We start from the raw sequence: 26349 nt of genomic DNA, 5'->3' as shown, positions 1-26349 counted from the left end.
CAGAGTGGTTAGTATAGCAACAGCAGTCGTGTTAAAAAGTTTAGTTTGCTTATTATGAAATATTTCCTGACTGTATAGAGCATATGAATATGCTGCACAAAAGACAGCAGTAACAGATGTTATAAGAAATGTGATAATAAATTATAATAAAGGGAAATAGGAGGGGTTAAAGGGATGGCTGTATTAGGCAAGAGGAGGTTTCTCAGGGAGCGGATATTTGGATGGGTGACCCCCTCCTGGTTTCCTGGCCTCTGTCTGGGGGAGGGGCCCTTCAGGGAAAAGGGTGAGAAAGCACCTGGGTGTGTTATATGAGAGTGGGGAAGTCCCTTTTGTAAGAACTGCTTCCTACACAAATCTGACTGCCTGAGAGACTGAAGATCAGAAAGAGGGGGGACACCGGGGGAGTGAGAAGACAGGAGGAACACTGAAAGAAGTGAGAAAAGGCTAGACAAAGGGGTGACCCACAATGCAATGAAGAACACAGAAAAGTGGGAGCAAGGGAGATGTGGAAAATGAGGTGAAACATAGGAGGATGGTTTTCTGGGCGATGCAGAAAGTGTGAAAAGACCCTGGGAAAAGCACACTCATGGAAATGACAGGATACACAGAAGGGGAAGAGAGATGGTAATTGATGAATAAAGAAAGTGCTAGTAGAGGGAGATAGACTTTAAATGTCAGTGACTTGTGCATGGGGGAGGATATGAATACATATACAGATTACAGCAAATAATATTATAACACCAAACAAGAAACATAATAGAAGGAGGGAAGAAATAAGGGAGGGTGGAGAGTAGGGCAAGAGGGAGTAGAGTTAGAGACAAGAGAAGGAGGAGAGCTAGAGACAAGAAGGGGAGAGATACAACTCCTAGAGTGCAAATAATTAGACTATATCTCTGGTCTCAGGGGATTTCTAATGACTTGCTGATGGAGTGACATTTTATACTGACCAATGGAGACCACCAATAGCCTGCATACTGAGAGAATGGAGACATCTTCTCCCCTGGACCTCAGCATCTCAAGAAATATGGACAAATTAAATATGCCAAGGAGTTTCCTGAATCTTATACCAAGGGTGTCAGCAAGGGTCTCAGATTCCCAAGTAGAAATAAAACAGGAAGGAACAAAGCATCCTAAAGAGAGTGAAAGAGAGTCATTGGAAGAAGCAGAAGTGTGTAAAGATCAAGCATGTCTTCCTTTTCGAAAACGCAGGTACCCTCCATCTCCCAAAGATGAGGGATCTTTGAAAATGAAAAAGGACCAGTGCTCTGAATGTGCAAGGAAATGCTATGCACCCTGCATGACTGTAACATTGCCTCCACTTCAAGCCTACTACCACGGTAACTATCCTGGCTTCAGACAGGGCAAAGGGGAGATATTTTGGCCACTGTAAACTTGGACAGGGATTTAGGATTGCAGCATCTAGCTTTACAGCTTAGCTGCCAAATTGCTGTAGAAACTCATTCATACTTCATACTCAATGTAAATGTGCTGGGACTTGTTTTATTGTGCAAACTTAACTGTCTTGCTGTATTTACAGAACTCCCACTTCACCTGTACATATGTGCGACTGAGCATGAATGATGTAAGAGAGACTGATTGGATGGGAGGGCTTGTGTTGTCAGGTATGGGAATGATTGACAGAATTCAGATTAATTTTGTATTTTTTTTAAACTTTATTTAAAAAAAACCCAACAAATACAAAAAAAGAATTAATGCACGTAAGCAATAAAAGATGCTTGCCCAAACTTAAATAATACACTTATGTAGCAGTTATTTTATTCTATAAACTCCAACTAAAATCATAACACATGTTTTCTTTGAAATAATAAATAACTTTCCAATTGTCTAGATATATTTATCTGAATTAATTTTTAGAAGAAATGTTATACCTTTTGAAATTTCCAATACAACTGAAATGCTCTACAATTTAATAATATTAATACCTTAAACATCCACATCCAAAATTAATAGAGTACAAAATAAGAGGTACAGAGGATTTTGGATTTATTTTTATTTTTTTATTAACTCAAAGAAAAACAGTTTTGATGTCCCCACTATTCTGAATTCTGCACTTGCGGCATTGGTTACATAATAACATGAACATAACAATTAAAAATATCAAGAAATAAACAGTTCTATGTTATTGTAGCAATTGTTTAAAGGGACAGTCTAGTCAAATATAAACTTTCATGATTCAGATAGGGCATGTCATTTTAAACAACTTTCCAATTTACTTTTATCATCAATTTTGCTTTGTTCTCTTAGTATTCTTTGTTGAAAGCTAAACCTAAGGTAGGCTCATATGCTAATTTCTAAGCCCTTAAAGGCTGCCTTTTATCTCAGTGCAATTTGACAGTTTGTCACAGCTAGACTGTTCTAGTTTATGTGTGCCATATAGATAACATTGTTCTCACACCCGTGGAGTTACCTAGGAGTCAGCACTGATTGGCTAAAATGTAAGTCTGTCAAAAGAACTGAAATAAGTGGGCAGTCGGCAGAGGCTTAGATACAAGGTAATCACAGAGGCAAAAAGTAAATTGATATAACCGTGTTGGTTATGCAAAACTGGGGAATATGTAATAAAGGGATTATCTCTCTTTTTAAACTTAATAACTTTTCTGCTGTAGACTGTCCCTTTTAATGAATTACCTTCTCCCCAGTCTGTGTAAGCAAACTAATATACTGTCATGTTCCTGTTTCATTCTCAGAAAAGTATAGGTGCATGCAGATTTTTTTTTATGTCTTTTTTTAATTTGTGTGTTAACTTGTGTGACTCCAATTTAAAGGAATGTGGGAGTTAAAATAAAATTTTAATGATTCAGATAAAGTGAGCAATATAAATTTACTTCCTTCTTGGATTTCTTTGTGAAATTTTGGCTCCTTTCAAAGACAGAATGCCTAAGCAGACTCAATGGTGTACGTGTGTCTTGATCACTATACGGCAGTTGCATTTGCAACTATGTATAACATGTTTGCAAAATTAAACACTGCTGTCATATAGATATCAAGATGCTTGCTACCTAGGAATGTTCTCATGGATAACAATAGAAAAAGTAAATTTGATAACAAATGTAAACTCAAAGTTTGTTTCCTTTTAAATTTCTTATCTATCTGAATCATTAAAATTTTAATTTGACTTCCCTTTAATAACCTGCAGAATCGAAACTACAAGGAAAGTCTTAACCAGAGAAATCTGAGGACCTAGGCTATTGACCTAGGGCTGAACTAACCACACCTATCAACTTTGAGATCAGGAATCATTAGTAACTATAGAAAGTTTTGTGGATTTGTTCCCAGATGTTCGTGGTAAATCCTTACAAATCAATTGTGACAATACCCTACAGCAGAGTTTGACAGATTTATATCTGATTAATATAGTAGCCAGGCAGAACACTGAGGAGTTAGGTATACAGTTTTTAGATATTATGTACTGATTTTTATACAGTTCTATATAGAATAATCTACAAAAATAGGAAGCAAAAGTAAAATAATAGGGCCTAGGATTCCATGACTCCAGGATTTCTCAAGTCCTGTCCTACAGAAGTTTTCATATGCCTACTTCAAAGTCTAGAGTATCAAAGGCAGAGCTTCTCTTGATATGTCACAATTCGCTATTTGTTTATCCTGATGTTTTGCTTTTCTAATAAATATATATATACTGTATATACATTACACCAATAAAAGGATTTTTTACCACTGATGACTGAAGACCAGTGAGTGCTTAATATTAAGCTCTTTTGTTACGATTACTACAGCACCCTGGCGCCGTATACTATTTGGTGAGAGTGCAACAACATTACTTTATATATACAGGTAGCCCTCAGTTTACGCCGGGGTTAGGTTCAAGAAGGAATGGTTGTAAATCGAAACCGTTGTAAATTGAAACCCAGTTTATAATGTAAGTCAATGGGAAATGAGGGAGTTAGGTTCCAGGCCCCTCTCAAAATTGTTATAAGTAACAACTAATACATTATTTTTAAAGCTTTGAAATAAAGACTTTAAATGCTAAACAGCATTTTAAACCTAATAAAATAATCACACAACACAGAATATATAATTAAACTAAGTTAAATGAACAAAAACATTTGCTAAACTGCATTATAAACCTAATAAAATAATCACACAACACAGACTTTACTTGCATTTTTCTGCAAACAGTTATTTCTATGCATTTCAATCTGGACTGATTTATAGACAGGAAGATCTTGTTCCTTTGAAAACTGCTCGATAGCTCAGGTCTAGTTACACAAATTAATTTCAGCTTGCTTGGCTTGCATATCTTTGCTGCAACACAAGCGGACAGCTCCACCTACTGGCTATTTTAATCAATGCACTGCTTCTCAATGCTTTTCAATAGCAGTCACATGACTGAAAAAAAAGGTTGTTATTCTGAAACGGCTTAAATTGAACCGTTGTAAACCGAGGGCCACCTGTATATATATATATATATACAAATTTTGTAATGGAAAATTTGGTAATGCATATTCATGGACATTCATTTGCCCCGAATATTCGTTCCCTGCACTATTCAATTTTGTGTTGCTTAAAAGAAAACAAAAATCTAATTTTTGTTAAACATTTTCATTTGTTAAAACTAATGTAAATGTTTCAAAGCTACAGGTAAAATTTCACCTGTAGCTACATACTTACTTTAAAGTGTAAAATACTTACCTTTAACGTTCTCTGCTCCGTGCGCTAACTCGATCCTCTTCTTGCCAGAGCTGTGGGCGCGCTAACTGGAGGCATAGCGTGTTTGGCTCCCAGGACCTGCACTAAACTTAGTGCAGGTCCTGGGTGAGGAGCACGCTAAGCCACCTTTAGCACAGCTGGGACCTGTCAAAAAGAGGAATAAGGTTAGCGCACGCTCCAAAGCGTATTCAGGTATTTTACCCTTTAAAAGTAATTTAAAGGAAATAAATACTGATGAATTTTGTCAGTATTGTTTGTTTTCTTTCAATTTCATTGGTGCATTCATTCAGATATTAATTTTTATTTACAAAAACGAACATATGATTTTCAGGGCGAATGTACATTTGTCCGAAAAACAAATGCACATCCCTAATATATATATTATGTCTGTGACTTAAGTGTCATATAAATAAAGTAAAAATAAATGTGTATTCTCCATTCTGTTTAGCATATCAAATATAACTATTACTTTATGAACGTTACATTTAAAGGGCCATTAACATTAAAATGTGCATAAAAGAGCAGCAGTTAAATGTGTTATAGTATTTTGCATGAAAAACTGCAAAAAATTAAAGTGAATCAGGAAGTGTAAGTGTTATTTAAATAGCTATTGCCATTGGCTGGTAGAGACAACTTCCCAAGAAAAAGTTAGTCTTATTCATCGTAAGAACAAAGTACTGTAGTACATCTTGAATTTACTTTCTTTTAGATGAAACAAGTAAAAATCAAATTCCTCTTAAAGGACCACTCAATGCATTCAAATTGCATAATTAACAAGTGCATAATAAAAAGAAAATTATTTGACACCTACTCTTAAAGTGAAAGTAAATCCTAGTGTTTTACAAACGCTAGGATTTACTATTGAAACAAATAAAGGGCACTTTCATTCATGAAATATAAGATACTTCATGTCAAAGCTCCTTTATTTGATTCAATTGATCGCCGCTCTTAGCTCCTACAGCAGCCCACGGCTAAAAAAATTTTTGGCTAAAAGGTGACGTTTTCACCTCTTAGACAATAGCCGTGCGGCAAATCCGGCTTGGTGCCCATGAAAATGTCACCTCTTAGCCAAACATTTTTTTAGCCGTGGGCTGCTGTAGGAGCTAAGAGCGGCAATCGATTGAAACAAATAAAGGAGCTTTCTGCATGAAGTATCTTATACTTCATGAATGAAAGTGCCCTTTATTTGTTTCAATAGTAAATCGTAGCGTTTGTAAAACGCTAGGATTTACTTTCACTTTAATTTCAAATAAGCAGTAGATTTTTTTTCTGCCAAATTTAGTTTTTCTTCCATTTTCCGTGCCCTGTATCATGTGACAGACATCTGCCAATCAGAGAATAGTATACTTATACCCTATGAGCTTGTGCACATGCACAGTAGGATCTTGTTCCCCTGAAAGTGTGAACATAAAAATACTGTGCAAAATTTGATAATGGAAGTGAATTGGAAAGTGTCTTAAAACTGCACGCTCTTTCTGATTTATAAAAGTTTATTTTGACTTCATTGTCTCTTTAAAGTCCATAGTTATTTATTTTTTATTGCTCAAGCTATATTCTAGGAAGCTCTAAATCTCTTGCATATCAGATTTCTATGGGCCATGCAGTAAAATTTATATTGGATATTGCTCAAGCTTTAATGTAACAATGTTCCATTAGTGCAGTTCTTTACTTTAGGTCTTAAAAAGTGCTGAATTTTACAGTGGTATTATTCATTGTGCTCAAGAGCAACACTTAACTTACCACTTGTAATACGAGCGCAATGAGTGTGTTAATAGTATTGTGCTATGCATTAAAATTCTAGCCTAGGGTGCACTTAAAAGAGTTTCAGCTTTGTTAAGATGCTGTGGTTAAATTGGTTAAATTATTTAACCATTCACTTGGAATATCAGATAACACACCTGGTGCTAGGTTGTACTCCAGTTGTACTGTAGCCCAACATTTTTATTTATTCTGCATAGTAAAAAGGAGAAGAAAAAAATAAAAACTCCCAGAAAGGCTGGAGTGCACCCTGCAGAACTGAAAACCCTGATCATGCAGCATTCTATATACAGTGATTGCTTGATACTCATGGAACATGTTCCTAGACTGAAAAACAATGTAACTTTTGCTATAAAAAAAAAATAGAATTTGAAATAATTTTGGGCTAGGTTACAAGCAGAGCACTAATGTATCGCACCCGCAAACAAATTTGCCTGTTTACAGGCGTGCTATGAATAACCAGTCATTACAAGTGGCTGGTTATTGCTACCGAGAGCTCATGGTAACAATTAGCGCTTATAAAATTAACCAGAGATCAGATCTCTGGTTAATTTTATAAATGTGCCCCAAATGCTCACAAACTACACTGTAGTGCATTTTATTAAAAAATAAAAATTGTAGCATTTACATTGCTGTCAACTTGTAATACGAATGCACATTAGCTTGCGCTTGTATCACTCAGTGGAGCGCAAATATAGTTTTCACGAAAGCGATATTTAGCGCTCTACTTGTAATCTGGCCATTTATGTTTAACATATCAAATAACAATCACTTAAAGCAGTAAAAGTTTTAAGAGAGAATTTTTACTTCACTTTGGATCCAGCGGTAGCTTCAAACTTAAAAAACATAAGATACAAAAATAACTTAAATGACATAGACAACCAAAGGAAAACAAATTATGCTATTTGCACCCATGCAGTAATCAATACATTATTGGATTCTTCTTTACTTTTTTTTTCTAAGACAATCAAAACCAGGAAAAAACTAGCACAGTGTGGTATTTGTAATAAAAACAAATATCTTGTTGTGTGTACTCACAATAAAATCAAGTAGATGAAGTCACATTTTATTTAAATAGCAATGAGTGATTCCCAGGCTCAGGGATCCTGTGTTGTGTCAAAATCTGTGACCCGTCGGAATGTGCGACTGTGTTGTCAGCACATTCCTGGGCGCACACGTGACTGGTTGCAAAATCAGACAGAACAGCTGAGCCTATCATCAGATTTTGCAACCACAATGTGCGCATGCAGTCGCAGATTTAAACAGAACACCGGTAGGGATTAAAAATATAAACGTAGACATCAAAGATCCTAGAGAGAATAGTAACATGAGCCAAGCACCATGAAGTAACTTTAGCACTCGCACTACAACTATCAGCTTGCAATATATTTGGCGGCACTTCGCTATGGGTTTTGGGTGCACAGTTGGCAATCAGACCAGTCGCAACAAATAATATATTGAAGCATTTACTCCTTTATTTAAATGAATGGATACACATGGATGCAGCAGTGGCAGCAGTAGCTTGTAAAAAGCAAACTCGCCACCACCAGATCTCTGAAGGCAGCAGCATGGGGCACACTTAGCATATGTATATATGCACCAGAAACAGTCATAGCTTTCTTAGAGGTATTTTTGCCAATACAAGTATATGGCAAAATGTTTATGTGCATTGTAGGGCAGTATCTCCTTATTTCTTTAAACAAATGAACCAAACTAGACGTGCAGGCAGCAGAGAAACATTTGTTTTGTATGAATCTTTCAGAACGAATATTCGGAAAAATTTGTTTTCAAATATGTGTCTGCTGCACTATTCGGTAATCGTTTCGTATAAAATAAAACAGATGCTAAATATTCGGGGAACATTTACATTAATTTTTGTTAAACTAATGTAAATGATCCTTTGCTACAGGTGAAAAAGGTAACCTGTAGCCTAATAGTTACCTCTAGCGCACAGGAGAGCTAATCCTGACCCTTCTTCACATTGCTCTGGGCTGCACTATTTGGAGGCTTAGCGCGGCGGATTGCAGAGCCTGCGCTAAAGGACCATATACTTTAACACAAATTCTAGGATACACCGCGCTAAGCCTCCTATTAACATGGCCTGGGGCTCTATGAAGACGTGTCGGCCAGTAGCACAGCTCTACAGCACGCTAGAGGTAAGTATAACGCTACTGGTGAACTATTTCACCTGTAGCAAAGGAAGATTTACATTTGTTCTAAGTTCTCCTCTTTGCGCAAGTTGGGTTAGTGCTCAAGCAATAATTATTTACTTTCGACTTGTAAAACAAGCGCAACTCGACTCGCGCAAAGAGGAGAAGTCGAGCAGTATTAGCGTGCGTGTGGGATCGTTAATTACTGATCCACTCGTAATCTAGTCGTAATGTTTAAAACTCAATGCTTGCATTTTCATAAATCCTATTTGTGCAGCATAGCTGGTGTTGCTAGATGGATAATGTTGATACCATCAATATATTTCTTTTCTATATGGTCTAGTCTTTAATTTATATGGTTTATTTTGCGTAGTTTGGGCTTTATGTATCCTTCTTAAAAGGAAAAAAATGCCAAGTTGCTTACACTTCCCCCGTATCCCATGTTATACAGGTGTGTGCAGAGGAACAGCATCAGCCGCTACTCTTTGCTCCTTAAGGAGTGGTTTCCATATTTCATATCCCCAATAAAGTTATAAATGGAAAGTCCCTTAGATCTACCCATGAAATCTGGTAACATAACAATATTTCTGCCAAACAATAGATTGTTGATTTATTTTATTCATGCTCAGCTATAAATTATGAAGGCATGCAAAAATCTATTAATGTGAAAGACAGGAGACCAACCCAATTACATGTTAAAGGGACAGTCTACACCAGAATTGTTATTGTTTAAAAAGATAGATAATCCCTTTATTACCCATTCCCCAGTTTTGCAACACAGTTATAATAATACACGTTTTACCTCTGTAATTACCTTGTATCTAAGCCTCTGCAAACTGCCCCCTTATTTCAGTTCTTTTGACAGACTTGCATCTTAGCCAATCAGTGCTGGCTCCTAGGTAACTCCACGTGAGTGAGCACAATGTTATCTATATGACACACATGAACTAATGCCCTCTAGTGGTGAAAAACTGTCAAAGTGCATTCAGATAAAAGGTGGCCTTCAAGTTCTAAGAAATTAGCATATGAGCCTACTTAGGTTTAGCTTTCAACTAAGAATACCAAGAAAACAAAGCAAAACTGGTGATAAAAGTAAATTGGAAATTGTTTAAAATTACATGCCCTATTTAAATCATGAAAGTTTGTTTTGGACTAGATTGTCCCTTTAATTGTTAAACTACCATATGACACCAAAACTAAAAAATGGTGCAAATTGATGTTGTTCAAGGGGGAATTCACCTTTGTTTGAGGAGGGGATGCTATTAAGAATTTTGTCATCCACTAAGTCGTAGTAGAGACTTTATCCAAATAATGTGATTTAGTATACCCTTAGTAATTAAAGGGACACTGAAGTAAAAAATAACACTTTCATGATTTGAAGAGACCATGCAATTTAAAAAAAAACTTTCCAAATTCACTTCCATTACTACAACATGAATCTTTTTTATATACACACTTTTTTGAGGCACCAGCTCCTACTGAGCATAAAGGAGGTCCCATTATATACTTATAAATGTTTTGTGAATGGCTGAATGCTGTCACATGATACAGGGGGCAGGGAAAATGGAAGTAAGTTTGAAATTTGTCAGAAAAAAATATTACTCATTTAAAAAAAAAAAAAAGTGTTATTGTATTCTTTTTATTATGCATTTGTTGGTTATGTGATTCTTCTGTATTTAATGGTCCTTGAACTCTGTGGTTGATTCAAGATACTGAAAAAAACTTGCCAGGCAAGGGGTTGAGGGGCCGCAGTAAACCTTAAATGGATATGAAACTCAAATTTCTTTCACGATTCAGACAGCGCCTAGAATTTTAAATATGATCAAATGGCATTCATTCTCTTGGTATCTTTAATTAAAAAGCATGGAAGTAAGCTCAAGAGCGTGCATGTGTCTGGATCACTATATTGCGTGTCTGGAGCACTATATGGCAGCAGTTTTGCAAGAATGTTATCCATTTGCAAGAGCACTAAATGACAACACTATTTCCTGTCATGTAGTGCTCCAGAAACCTACCTAGGTATTTCTTCAACAAAGAATACAATGGAAACAAGCCAACTGGAAACTTTTTAAAATTGTTTGCTCTGTCACAAAAAAAACATTAAGGAACATGGAAATCAAAATTAAACTTTCAAATTTACTTCTATTATCAAATTTATCTCTTGGTATCCTTTGGTGAAACCTAGCTTTTCATGAGAGCATATTAAGGTATTCTCAGGAGTGTGCACGTGTATTGAGTACTTAATTGCCATTGCATTTGTAACAGTGTTTGTAATAATCGTATGCATAAGTTCTCAAGACACATTCAAGTTCCCTAACCTTAGTATGCTCTCAGGGAATGTTTCAACAAAGGATACCAGCAGAAAGAGATTTTTTTATATTACACACACTATCTGAGTGTTTTAAAGGAACTTGTAACCCAATTTTTTTATTTCATGAATCAGATAGAGAATACAATTTTAAAAAAGTTTCCAATTTACCTCTAATATCAATTTTTTTTGTTCTCGTGTTATTCTTTGTTGCAGAGATATCTAGATAGGTTCCGTTCACATTTCTGGAGCACTACATAACAGGAAATAGTGCGGCCATCTAATGCTCTTCCTAACGTATAACTGCTGCACAATTATAGTGCTGCAGACACATGCACACTCCTGAACTTACCTATCTGCTTTTCAACAAAGGATAACAGGATCATTTGATTAAACTTACCTTTCTGCTTTTCAATAAAGGATAACAAGGAAACAAAGAACATTTGATAATAGAAGTACATCGAAAAATTGTTTAAAATTGTATGTTCTATCTGAAATATTAAAGAAAATGTAACTTTTATTTTGATTTCCATGGCACTTTACACTAATGGCTTTTCCCTGTTCATTTCAAAATGTTTTTTTGGCGGAGGAATTCATATTATTGTCTTGAAAGTAACCTTTGCCAGGTTTGCAAAAGTGTGTCCCTTTCTGCAACTACAGAATATGGGCATTAAAGGGACAGTCTAGGCCAAAATAAACTTTCATCATTCAGATAGGTCATGTAATTTTAAACAACTTTCCAATTTACTTTTATCACCAATTTTGCTTTGTTCTCTTGGTATTCTTAGTTGAAAGCTTAACCTAGGAGGTTCATATGCTAATTTCTTAGACCTTGAAGCCCACCTCTTTCAGATTGCATTTTAACAGTTTTTCACCACTAGAGGGTGTTAGTTCACATATTTCAAATAGATAACACTGTGCTTGTGCACATGAAGTTATCTGGGAGCAGGCACTGATTGGCTAAACTGCAAGTCTGTCAAAAGAACTGAAATAAAGGGGCAGTTTGCAGAGGCTTAGATACAAGATAATCACAGAGGTTAAAAGTATATTATTATAACTGTGTTGGTTATGCAAAACTGGGGAATGGGTAATAAAGGGATTATCTATCTTTTAAAACAATAAAAATTCTGGTGTAGACTGTCCCTTTAACTGGAAGAATGTGAATAGTTTGACATGTAAACAGCTTTTACTTAAAGGGACACTGAACCCAAATTTTTCTTTTGTGATTCAGATAGAGCATGCCATTTTAAGCAACTTTCTAATTTACTACTTTTATCAACTTTTCTTCATTCTCTTGGTATCTTTATTTGAAAAGCAAGAATGTAAGTTTAGATGCCGGCCCATTTTTGGTTAACAACCTGAGTTGTTGTTGCTGATTGGTGGATAAATTCACCCACCAATAAACAAGTGCTGTCCAGCGGCCTGAACCAAAAATTGTCTGGCTCCTTAGCTTAGATGCCTTCTTTTTCAAATAAAGATAGCAAGAGAACGAAGGAAAATTGATAATAGGAGTAAATTAGAAAGTTGCTTAAAATTGCATTCTCTATCTGAATCATGAAATTATTTTCAGTATTCTCTTTTATAAACAGGATAAAAATACATTTGAATACAGTGTCTATTTCAAGAGAGATACACTTTACACATTATAACTAAAGGAATAGACCATGCATTACAAGGAATTAGATGTGAAACAATGTTATCTGATTGTCTAGACAAGGAGATTTAGAAACCTATTCCCAATATTCAGCTTGGATGAGTATCAGAATGCACTTGTTGCCAGGAGCGCAGCATGACAGTTCCTTAAAGGGACATTCCAGCCCAAAATAGAATCCTCATGGATGCATTTCAGTTTTGAATTGAAGTATTTTTGTAATATACATGCATTAGCAAAAATGTTTCTAATAAAAGCTATAACTGATTCAAAAGTGTATTTAAGTATGCACCGTGCACCAGCATTTTAAACACAGAGCTTGCTCAGAGAGCCTAAGGTGCTTGCACTATCTGTTAATGACTCAATTTGTTAATTGCTGACATTATACAAGCCCCACTGGCACTCTGAGCAGCTGTAGTATTTAAAATGCTAGTGCACTAAGAATATCTAGCTATGCTTCACATGCACGTGCAGAGAAAAATGTTAACACTAAAACAGCAATAGCTTTTACTAGAAGTATTTTTGCCAATACATGTATATTGCAAAGATGTAATTCATCTACAGTATGTGCATTTCAATTTTGACCAGAATATCCCTTTAAGCAGTTGAGGACTGAAGAGTGATTCTTATTTGGCAAAATAATTGTATAGTTTATATGAGGATATGTATATATAGTTTAATACGTTTACATATATGGGGTTGTGCAGATAAGTCTGTATACATTTATGTGAATTTGTGTCTCAGTGCAACTGAATGTGTTACTGTTTGTGTGCAAGTGATAGATTAAAATATTTACTTCTGAATTATATTAGTAAGCACATAATAGGCCAGATTACAAGTGGCACGTTAAGCAATAACGCTGGACAGCGCTAATATTATCGCTCTAGTCAATATTATAAGCCCATAAAAAATCTCATTTACCAAAGAAAGATTATACACACACATATATATATATCTATATATACAGTATATATATATATATATATATATATATATCTATATATACAGTGTATATATATATATATATATATATATAGAGAGAGAGAGAGAGAGAGAGAGAGAGAGAGAGAGAGAGAGAGAGAGAGAGAGAGAGAGAGAGAGAGAGAGAGAGAGAGAGAGAGAAGAGAGATAGATACCTTCAAGCATGCAAAGTCATTTCTATTCTGTTTTAATGTGTTTTGAATAGAAATTTTAAATTCTAATGTTCTCCACATTTTGAAATACATGAATATACAATATCTATCTATCTATCTATCTATCTATTTATCTATCTGTGTGGGTGTGTACATATTAATATAGGTATAGACATAGACTATATTTAGATATATATGTGTTATACAATAGACATATATAAGAATTGCCTATGTTTGTCACTCTTATAATAAAGCTGCAATCTTTTCTTCGTAATTTATATACTGTATGTATATATATATATATATATATATATATATATATATATATATATATATATATATATATATATATATATATATATCGTACTGTTCAAAAGTCTTAGGCCACCATTAGATTTGTTGTTTTAGAATTGGTATAATGACCATATATAATTATTTCTCAGTCTCTTTATTAGAATACAACCAGAATATACAGAATATTCGTATGCAGTATTAAAAAAAACTGAAAAAAAATCAGAAAAACCGCTTAAAGGCTAAAGTGGCAATTATTTAGTGTGACCTCCCCTTACACTTGAGCAATAGCAGGAACCTGGCTCTCGTAAACCTAAATGGAATGGAACATTAATTAATGTCATTGCGAACACCTGTATTTGTCCTACTATTGCATGTCAAAATGATTGTTGTGAAAAAGGTCTATTACACCAGGTTTGTGCAAGACAATCTTGAGCATTACATACACATTACATACACATGTATATCAACTGTTGAGCCCTTCCCAGTCAAATACCTTGAAACATGCAATGTCATTTTTATTCTGTTTTAATTTGTTTTGAATAGAAATACTTTAAATTTCAATGTTTTCCATGTATAAAAAAAAAATGTTCTTTTATTTTTAAATATATATATATAATATATATGTGTGTAAATAATTATATAGGTATAGACATATATTTTTTTAAAATAATTATGTATATTTATAGAAATATATATTTAATGTAAATAGAACATTTTCTTCTATGTGAAGAACACTGGAATTTAATGTATTCATAACTCACTTCAGGTTTAGCGCAGTTGATCTAACATGGTGTCGGGTTAGCGCACAAATGCAAATTGTTCCAGAAGTTAGCGCATATTACTTACGTATCAACTTGTAATATGCACGAAAACCTGAAAGGTTTTAAAAAGGGATATAGTATATGGTAAAGAGTTTGAATGGAAAGGGCTCCAATGTATGTATATATATACATATATATATATATATATATATATATATATATATATATATATACAGTATTGTACAAAAGTAGACTACCATTAGCTGTGTTTAAAAGTTTTAATGACCATTTATATTTATTTTTCGTTCTCTTTATTAAGACATAAACAGAAAATACAGAAAATATGTGCACAAAATATAAAAAAAACACACTTTTCAGAACACTTCAGACAAAATTCAGTATTTAATGTGACGTCAATTGGCACTAAGCACATCTTGAACTCTTTTTTTGGAGAATGTCCTGTAGTTTCCTGAAGTGGTATTTGACTGGGAAGGGCTCAAAAGTGGATATATATGTATATATAATTGTATGTATGTGTATTTATGTGTATATATGTACTGTATGTATAGTGCTGCGGAATGTGTTGGCGCTCTACAAATACCTGATAATAATAATAATAATAATAATAATAATAATAATGTATGTGACTGTGTGCACCTACATATTTACACATATGAACATATACACATGTATACACATATATACACATATATAAAAACACATATTTAGACATATATGTGTTAGGCAATAGACATATATAAGATTTGCCTATGTCTATCACTCTTGTAAGAAATTGAAAGGAAGAATATTAGAGTGCTGCAATCTTTTTTTTTTTTTTTTTGTATATGTATACACACACACACACACATTGGAGCCCTTTCAAGTCACTCTTTACCATATACCATATCTCTTTTTAAAACCTTTTTATTAATATTTGTATGATATAGTTTATGTAAAGAGTGTATATATGTGTGTAATATTTTATTTTAATGTGTTATACATGTGTTTTGTGGGAAAAAAAATAACCTTTACAGTTTACTTCAAGTCTGAAGTAACGCTAAATCTTCTAGTGCAGTTTCGGCTTTGGCTTGAGCAAACTATAACTTTCAACTTGTAAAGCCAGCGAATTCGCAATATCGATTGAAAGAGATGCTTGAACAAAGGTGGCTGCGCTAACCCTTCTCTGGTTAACACTTTTTAACATGGACTTGTAATATCAAAGTTGTACAATAATGGTAGTGTGGTCAAGAGAAACTGGTTATCGCATGTGTGCTATTATTAGCGCACCACTTCTAATCTGGCCTATATTTTACAAAAATATGATCTCACACACACACACACACACACATATATATATATATATATATATATATATATATTTATATATATATATAAATCATTTTTTGAATAAAAAGAACATTTAATTCTATGTGAAGAACATAGCAATGTAAATAAAGTATACTTCAGGTTTAGCTTGTAATACTCACACTAATGCGTCCATGCTAATTTTTTACTTTGTACTCAGCGCACCACATGTAATCTGGCCCAATGTAGCGATTTTAGATAGCGGTTGAGCACTATTATTTGTATGTATAAGAATGGTTTATAATGTACTGCTCATTTGTGATAAATATATAATGAAAATATGATGGAAAATGCATTGAGTAACATTTGACAAGTTGCAGAATTATCTGTGCCTAGGGAAGTAAATATGCCACTGTTCTATTCTGTTGTGCGGGTGGTATACTAATACAATTGGTATGGGTCAAAATATGTTTTTAAAAGTTGTACTTTTTTCACCCTATTATGTTCCTAATTTGTTGTTTTATCAGCTGTAATGTCTTGAATATATTGGAAATTCCTCCTTTAGTTTTATTCTTGAACCTGAAGTAACTGTTTTTGCTGATAGACAACACCACCCATAATGAAAATGTAAGTACCTTAATTATTGGCTTTTGTGTAGAGAAAGAAATATAAGATAAAGAAGTCTGATTTTTCCTCTATGATCAGCTCATTTGATGGGTTATGCTCTTGAGATTAATGGTTGATGGTTTCATTAAACAAAACCAGCTATTTGAATTATGAAAATAAGTCTAAAGGAGCAATGTCCCATATTTTTAATACTCTGCAGCAAGTCACGTGCAACATAAAGGGGAAATTATTTTTACAGTACATTTTTTAAGTTAAACTATAGTTGGGCAATTGCAATGCCATACTGCCCAACTGTCATGGGTCATGTGGGCTTGTCACTGGTTGGGAGATCTGCCTACTGTCCCTCCTGCTACTTCACCTGTCAGTGCAAATGTCCCAGTTTCCAGGGACAGAGCTCCGCTAACGACATGCCCAGCTCTGCCCAACCCCACACTCCATGCCCTTTCCTTACCATGGTACATCTGCAGCCCCTCCTCTCACATGTCTAATGTATTATAAAACAAGATACAAAACAATAATAAGAAGGAGGAGGCTAATTTTGAACATAGCTTCTAGTTTATTGACAAGTGGGCAGCACTTGTGAACCCTTACGCATTTCACACACTTGGCACTACAAAACAAGATAACTGGTGAGTTTCTTTTTCTTTTAATTTATTAGTTAATATGTACTGTATTGATGTAAATACTTTCTTTCTAGTTATTCAAGCTTACTTCAACCCCTTGAAGAAGCTACATGCGTAAATCATGAAAAATTATATCAAAAGTAATTGCTTTAGTAAGTTATATGCCCAAAACATCAGGCATGTGAGGAGAAACGTTCCCAGCAAACTGTTACAGTGAGTTTTACTACATATAATACAATGTTATATTGTATTTCCCTCACTGTTGCCAGTTAGGATCAGGTATAAATGAATTTCAGCATATAACAATTTGCAGCATGTAGGGAGGCCAGGACTCTAAAAAAACAACAACCCATAAAATCCATTCCAACCTTGGGGGGCTTTGAAAAATATTAGAATTTTTAAGATTTAAATTACAGGAACAGCAAGCCAAATAAACAATAAAGATGCAATACAATTTTTTTTTCCTGTATAATTAGAAGCTTCTTACCTAAACCGGGAAACATAAACTCAAGGGCATGTCCTCACAACACTCTTTAATAGTGAATATGCCAAAAAATGTTTACTTTAGATAAAAAGCATATGTGCAGATACCTTTTTAGTAAGTTACATTCCCCAACTATCAAGCTTCAGATCAGAGGCATGTCCCAGCAATGTTCCCTTTCAACGGTTCTGCATATTCAAATATTGCTTTGCTAGTTTATATGTGTTTTTTAAGATCAAATATCAAATAGGGAAGTATAACATTTGTTTGCAGCTATAAAATTAGTTTAATTAATTTAGAACTTACAAAAGCAGCCAAACATTAATCATTTTAAACAAATAAGAGAGAAGCATTTGACCCGTGTTACCAGGCCATGTTAGAACCCGCTAAAAAGCATCTCTTGACTCAGTACTGGGAAATTCTTCTTACACTGAAGAACCCTGCTTAAGCACCTAAAGATGTTGTATCACCATCTTCCACTTGTTTTCAGCAGATATTGATATCAGAAACTCAGCCGTATTGTCAGTCTGTTTTTTTTACAGTGCTGTCCCAAAATACTTGATTAATCTCCAGATTTTATAATTGAAAAAACTAAATGTGCAGGACAGACAAAATGACGATTAATTACATCACAGTTTGAAAGGCTAATAAGTGACATGTGTGCAATTAACCATTTGTTCTCCAAAACCATAGATATATGTGCATATGTCTCTTTAAAGGGACAGTCAACACCAGAATTTTTGTTGTTTAAAAAGAAAGATAATCCCTTTATTACCCATTCCCCAGTTTTGCACAACCAACACAGTTATATTAATATACTTTTTACTTCTGTAATTATCTTGTATCTAAGCTTCTGCTGACTGCCCCCTTATTTCAGTTCTTTTGACAGACATGCAGTTTAGCCAATCAGTGCTCAGTCCTAGCTCAGTTTACGTGCATGAGCTCAATGTTATCTATATGAAACATGTGACCTAATGCCCTCTAGTGGTCAAAATGTATTCAGATTAGAGGCAGTCTTCAAGGTTTAAGAATTTAGCATATGATCCTCCTAGTTTTAGCTTTCAACTAAGAATACCAAGTGAACAAAGCAAAATTGGTGATAAAAGTAAAATGGGAAGTTGTTTAAAATTGCATACCCTATTTAAATCATGAAAGTTTTTTTTGGACTTGACTGTCCCTTTAAGGGATATTAATAGTGGAATTATCAGTATAGTTAACTGTGTGTTTGTTGGATTATTGGTTCGACCACTTTTTATTTGTGTAGAAATGCTTGTTATTTATTTGTTAGCTTTCATTTTTTCAACAGGTAGTGTTTGTATCTGTTTGGTGAAGTAATATGGCAGTGGGTAATGTCAATGTGTTTTGCCTATGTGTTAAACCACTGTTTGATTTGCTAACTTTATTGTGTTTTTGGCAATAATTTGAATAGTGATGTACTGGATGTACCAAGTTATTTTAGATGTGGAATTTGATATGTGAAAATTATCTTGTAAATGTGTTGTTAATTATTGAGAATTTGGGTTATGATCAACCAACCGGGACTCAAATATTAATAAAAAAAAAGGGTTGCCGATAAACAATGAAATAGACAAGCAAAAGTGCTCATCAGTAGTCATTAGCATGCAGATAATTATCAAACAATAGATTGTGATCAATTCTATAATCCTTCAAACCTGGCTTATAAGTAGTATTTAACCCCTTAATGACAGCCGTCATACTCTGTGTGTTCGGCTGTAATTTTTCTTTGATAGGGGTTAAATAACGCAGCTCTTGCCGTCCTAAAGCCCAATGCCTCCAGGAGTGAGGCATGTTGTTATAGCACATCTCACCACTTTCTGTGAGACCTGCGCTATTATGGGGCCAAAAACTCCTTTGGGACAGGCAACATGCAGGGTACATCAGCATTGTTAAAGGGTTAAATACTGGGCCAATCATCTACTGGACTGATCACTTCCGTTCGTGTGAAATTATACATATTATTTTCTAATTCCATAAATAAAAACTCAGGGTTAAAATAATTCAAATTTGATTTTTATTAATAATTCCTGTATAAATAAGGAAAAATCAGAAAAGCTTTTCAAACGCGTTTCACATACTTAGAAACACAACAAATAACACAACAAACACAACAAATATCTTGTTTATCAAAGTCAGCAAGCATACTCCTATTTGTTATATAAATCAAACTTTTTTGAATGAATTATCGATTGGCCTTTGCATTTGGAAATCGTTCTCTTGGGAGTTGTCTTCGGGGATTCCTGTTGTTTACACCTCACTAGATTGTAACCAACTGTCCCGGAATATATGGAGCGCCTAGAAATTTCAGGTAGTTTCCAGAGCTGGCATAAGTCTTCAGTACTTCCTATAACAAAGCAGGGTCAGGGTTTCAAGAGAATATATTTTATACAATAAAAGTTCTGCTTTTTGCATTTAGAAAAAAAATACATTTCAGAAACAAAGAATTAACAACACAAGTGTGGATTGAAAAAGATTTTTTTGATGTGAAATTAAAGGAGAGACATTCAAGTAATTTATCTTTATGCAATGTATATTGCATTGAAGTGCTGAATTGCAAAAGACCTACATACCAAAAAAAATTGTTAACAAAATCTACATGGTTTTGCAGTCCATATACACACCCCATTGACAAGTGTGTTTTCGACTTTGCTGCTGGCAGTTAGGGACATATGTAAAAGAGGTATAGCACATATTGAGCAATCATGGAGCCGAACATTGATGGGTCAGAACTCAGAATCCTGTAAGATGCACTTCAGTGTCTTAGTTGGCAGTGGGAAAATATTTTTAGATTAAAAGGGATATGCAATGCAAAAATGTTCTTTTGTGATTCAGACAGAGCATACAATTTTAAAAAAAGAAAAAAAAATCCAATTTACTTCTATTATCAAATTTGCTTAGTTCCCATCATATTCTTTGTTGTATAGATACCTAGGTAGGCATCTGGAATTTTTAAATATATATTTTTATATATATTTTCTGTATCTATACCTATATACGTATATATACGTTTATATATATATATAGAGGTATCGATAGATACAGATTATATAAAGGAATATCTATTTAAAAAGTCTTAGAACATATTCTGTGAAATTCTGAAAACATATTTTGTGAAAAACATTGGAATATGAAATATTTACAGTAAATACACACTTTATTAAAGGGACATAAAACCCAAAACGTTTCTTTCATTATTCAGATAGAACATACAATTTTTTTTTTTTATTTTTTTTTCAAAAGAGCTTTATTATCATCCATATTATATATACAAACATAATGAAAATGACAAGGGATTTTCGCAATATAGCAGAAATGGCAATATTTAGTTATCTCCCAGCGTGTCGATGTGGATGATGTTCATGTTTAAATTCACAATTCTGCTGTAAGATTGTAAGTTATATTAATGACATCAAAACATATAAATCTCAACTAAGACAAGGGACCCACCTGTCCCTCAAGAAGAGGAGAGGAATAAGAAAAGATAGAGGGGAAAAGAAAGGTAAGAGATAGGGAAAGAAAAAAGAGGGGAGGGGGGGGGGGGAGATCCGTTAAGTGTCGGTCCGAGGCGGTAAAGTCTGTCGTGGGGTGTTTTCTTCCCAAATGAATTTAATGTCTGCAAGCCTACCAATTTGTTTCCTTTTAAAGAATCCATATTCTTCAAGTACTAGTATTTCTGAAACCTCGCTAATCCACTCTCGCAGTGTTGGTGTATATTGTGTTTTCCAATGTCGTGCTATAATTAGTTTAGCACTAGTGATACCTATTTGTAATAATTGAAGTCTCAACTTACAGGGGAAAGAGGGGAGGTCATTAAGCAAGGCTGTTCTTATTGTAAGTCTGAAATCATCATTCAGTATTTGCTTGTAAAAAGTTTCTATCTCTTGCCAGAATGGCTTAATTCTTTCGCACTCCCACCACATATGCAGGTATTGGCCCTTTGTGGAGCAGCCTCTCCAGCAATTCCCATTGGCTTCTGGGTAGATAGAGTGGATACGAGAGGTGGTCAAATACCATCTCATCAGTACTTTAAAGTTAAGTTCTAGCATCCGTGGTGAGCTGGACGACTTTTTTGTGTTTTGAAAGATCTGAGACCACTCTTCTCTACTCAGCTCCTGCCCTAGTTCTTCGTGCCATTTGGTCGAGTATGAGGGGAGTGTTCGTGTGTGTTCCGTCTGTAGGAGTTTGCGGGTTATAGATAGCACGTGTCGCAAAGGGGTTTCACCTGTGCAAAGGTTCTCAAAGGGGGTAAGGGCTCTAAGGTAATCTTTCTGATGTGGGGAGGTATAAATAAAATGTCTTAATTGTGAATATTTCAACCAATTAGTGTACCTGCCTCCTGCAACCGTATTTAGGTTTTCTCTTGCTATTAATTTCCCATTTAGTGTGAATTCTTTCAGTGGGACTGTATATCCCCACTCCGTCAATCTCTGTTGTCCTCTGTCTAAGCCTCCTATCATTTCAGCATTTAAGGGGATAGGAAAAAGGGGAGAACGAGGCCCCGTAATGTGGGTTTGGTGAGTTGTAATGCTGTCCCATGTTTCAAAGATATGTTTATGGATCGGTAGATCATTACATTGGGGGGGGCGCAGAGGTTTCGGCACCCAGCATAGTGCTCCCACTGACGGGACTTTTAGAATGTTGGAATCTAGGGACACCCATGCTTTTGTATCACCTGCTCTGTGCCAATCCAGAACTCTTTGTAAAGTTACTGCATTGTAGTAAGTTGTTAGGTCAGGTAGTCCCAGTCCTCCATTTACTGTTGTTCTGTACATGTTGGTTTTGTTGACCCTAGGTCTGCTCTTCCCCCAAATAAAGGTGTTGATGTGTCTCTGTAATTGTGCTAAATACCATTTAGGGAGATTTATAGGTACTGCCTGGAATAAGTATAAGATCCTAGGTAATGTGGTCATTTTAATGCATTGTGTGCGTCCCCACCATGAAATTGGCTTTAGGGCCCAGGTACGGAGGTCTTGTTGGATTGTTGTTATAAGTTTGGAGTAATTTTCTTTGAATAGTTGTGTATGACTGGGGGAGATGTGGACCCCTAGGTATTTTATTGATCCATTCCGGGCGATCATTGGGCAGTCAACTGCCATGTTAAGAAAGTCTGTTTGTGTCATGGAAATATTTAGAATCTCTGACTTCTGTGTGTTTATAGAGAAGTCTGAGAATTGACTAAAGGTGTTAATTTCATTCAATATCTTGGGTACTGTCAGGAGTGGGTCAGTGATTGTGAAGATCACGTCGTCTGCATACATCGCGATTTTGAAGTCGTGTGGGCCTATTTTAATTCCCTGAATGTCCTGATTGCGCCGTATATGCGCCGCAAATACTTCCATAGTTATAATGAAAAGTATGGGGGATAGGGGGCAACCTTGACGTGTACCATTTTGGATCTGAAAGGGGTTAGAAAGCATTCCGTTTGCTTTGACTTTGGCTGTTGGGCTTTTGTAAAGGCTAAGTATTCGGGTAATCATGTGCGGGCCAAATCCTATCGCTTTCAATGACTCAGTAAGGAATCCCCAGCTGATGCGGTCAAACGCCTTCTCGGCGTCGATCGCCAAGAGGGCGGCAGGAAGTTTTTTATGTTTGGCATAGGAAATGAGTGTCAAGACCCGAATGGTATTGTCCCTCGCCTCCCGCCCGGGGACAAATCCCACTTGGTCAGTGTGGATTAAGGATTGTAAAACTACATTAATTCTTTTTGCTAATATTTTTCCAAGAATCTTTATATCTGTATTTAGGAGCGATATTGGTCTGTAACTGCTGGGGTCTGTTAAATTTTTTTGTGGCTTGGGTATGACCGAGATATGCGCTGAAAGCATATCTTGAGATAGGGTACCACCTTCCTCTAACGTTTGAAATAGATTGAGTAAATGTGGGGCCAAGATGTGTTTATATGTCTTATAGTACGTGTTTGAGAAGCCATCTGGGCCCGGACTTTTGCCGGTCGGCAGGTCTTTTATTGCTGTATAGACCTCTAGTAGGCTTATGGGACTTTCCATTCTTTCACGTTGTTCTGGGTGTAAGGTAGGTAGGTCTGCTTTGTTGATGTAGTCCCGCATTTGTGTTAAGTGTTCCTGGGAGTCTTTTCTTTCAAGGTTATATAGTTTAGAGTAGTATTCCCTGAAATGATTAGCGATTCCCTCGCTGTCTAAGATATCTGTTTTGTCAGGTGTTGTTATCTTATGTATCTGTGATTTTAACGTCTGAGTTTTTAAGGCCCTAGCTAAGAGTGAGCCTGCCCTGTTGCCTTCAAAGTAGAAGGTTTTCTTTAAGTGTAACGCTCGTCTCTGTGCTTCTTTTAACAATGTGTTGTTAAGTTCTAGCCTGGTGTCTGTTACCTGTTTAAGTAGTATATTATTCTTTGGGGAGTTTTTATGTGCTAATTCCAGGCGGGCTAGTTGAGTAGTCAGGTTATTTATTGTTTGGTTGTAGATTTTTTTCCTGTAAGTTGTATGTTTGATGCAGTGCCCCCTAATTACTGCCTTATGGGCTTCCCATAGCATGTGTGGTGAAGTGGTGGGAGTCATATTAATACTAAAGTATTCTTTTAAGGAGGCTTCTATTGCCTTGACTGTGTGTGGGGTGTGCATTAGGGAGTCGTCCAGTCTCCAAATAAATGGGGTAGTGGGGTGGTTAGGCCATTGTAGCTGTGTATTGACCATGGAGTGGTCCGACCATGGGGTCGGTTGGATGTCCGCATCTTTAAGTATAGATAGGTGGTTTCTGTCTATGAAAATGTAGTCAATTCTAGTGTACACTGACCAGGGGAAAGAGAAAAAGGTGTAATTGCGCTGCGTGGGGTGCTTCAATCTCCAAGTATCAAGTAAGCCTAAGTGTGTTAGAAATTTGAATACTAGGTTAGGTGGTCTCGTTTGGGCTGTGGGTCTGTAAGAGGAGGCGTCGAGTGAGGGATTTAGAGTAACATTTAAATCTCCTCCTAATATAAGAATTCCCGTCTTATGTTCTACAATTAAATTTTGTAATGTTTGGAAAAATTGAGCTTTTTTGCCGTTAGGGGCATAAACATTGACTAACGTTACTGGTTGGTGGAACATGAGTCCCGTCAATATCAATATTCTGCCCTCATTGTCCGTTATCTGTGTATTGAGCTGGAATTGTATGTTTTTGTGGAAGAGGGTACATACCCCGTTTTTTTTTACTTTGTTTGAGCTATAATAGCCTGTTGTGAATTCCCTAGAGTGGAATTTAGGTTCTGACTCTTTTACAAAGTGTGTCTCTTGAAGAAATAAAATAGAGTTATTATGTTTGGCTAGGCTCCGCAATGCAATTGCTCTCTTCGTGGGTGAGTTGAGGCCTTTCGTGTTTTGTGAAATGATATTAACTATTGGGTTAGCCATGTTCTTGTGTGTGTGTTGGAGAACAATATTTTCTTACCATTTGATAATTCGGCCATTTCGTGGGTTGCAGAGTTCTGTCAACAAGGGTAGAAGAGAGACAGAAGATAACTACATAAGAGGGAGTTGTTTTCGGATCTCCAAGAGAAGTGCAGAGAAAGAGAAGGAAATAGATGGTGGTTTCTAGATTGAAATAGATAAATAAAACATGTAAATATTTCAAACCATATAAAAATAACATCCAATAACAACAATAACATCTTGAACAATATGATGTGTGAAGTTCTAGCATCACACACTTAGGAGGGGTGAGAGAAGGGGATGGGGTAACGGGTACTTCCGATAAGCGGAGTATTAAAGACTAAAAAGGGTGGAGGGAGTGAGGCACCAAATATGCCCATCCAATCTTGATGTTGACTTTTATTAGGTCTTAAATTGGGTTGAATTCGGGGGCGTGAATTCGTTAATTTAGGGGAGTTAAGGTGATAGGTGTAATGAGGGGGAGAGTCTCCCAATGCCTTCCGGCATTTTAGTGCAAGTCTGCATACAGTGTCAATATAACCAAATACTTATCAATAACTGAGCAAGAGTATGGCGGGGAGGTATCCCACCCAGAGGCAAAGAAAAGCAAAGTGTCTCTTTCATGATGATTCACCGTCCATTTCTGTCTGGGCTTGTGGAGCAATAGTGGTGTTTCTTCTCTTGTTCGGTACTGTCATCCAGTCAGATCTTTGGTCCTGTGTGTTGGATTTTCTGTGGGCTGGTTTATCCGATATAAGGTCTTTAATAGAAGGCAAAGAGGGTTGAGGGATGTCCAGCTGTTGACAAAATGTCTCTAGATCTTCTGGGTCTTTGTAGATATAGGTTTTATTGTTCTTGATGACTCTGATAGCAAATGGAAAACCCCATCTGTAGGGTATATTTAATTCAGCCAGGTGTAGTGTAAGGTACCTGGCCTCCTTTCGTTTTGCTAATGTTAGGGGACTAAGATCAGCGAAAATCTGGATGGAATCTTCTCCAAATCTGATTGGGGATTTTTTCCTTGCCGCCAACAGTATGTTCTCCTTGTCTGCAAATTTATGGCAGCATAGTATTATGTCTCTGGGTGGCCCAGTTGGTGGGGGTTTTGCCCTGAGGGCTCGGTGTGCTCTGTCTAGAATTATTGTGTCATCTTTGTTAAGTCCCAACAG

The 26349-nt window shown here is 35.7% G+C and overlaps 1 protein-coding gene across 1 annotated transcript in view; it reads left to right on the top strand.

Moving 5' to 3' along the window:
• The first annotated feature begins 252 nt into the window (after nucleotides 1–252).
• The window catches only part of BCL3 (BCL3 transcription coactivator), a 93690-nt gene continuing 67593 nt past the window's right edge, over nucleotides 253–26349 (top strand). The window contains exon 1 of the mRNA XM_053690868.1: nucleotides 253–1337. Coding sequence (XP_053546843.1) covers nucleotides 950–1337 — 388 coding nt within the window. The 5' untranslated portion in view covers nucleotides 253–949. The remainder of the gene's footprint in view (nucleotides 1338–26349) is intronic.

This window comes from Bombina bombina, chromosome 8 (assembly GCF_027579735.1).
Source record: "Bombina bombina isolate aBomBom1 chromosome 8, aBomBom1.pri, whole genome shotgun sequence".
Lineage (NCBI taxonomy): Eukaryota > Metazoa > Chordata > Amphibia > Anura > Bombinatoridae > Bombina > Bombina bombina.
This window is presented reverse-complemented; position numbering and strand designations above follow the sequence as displayed.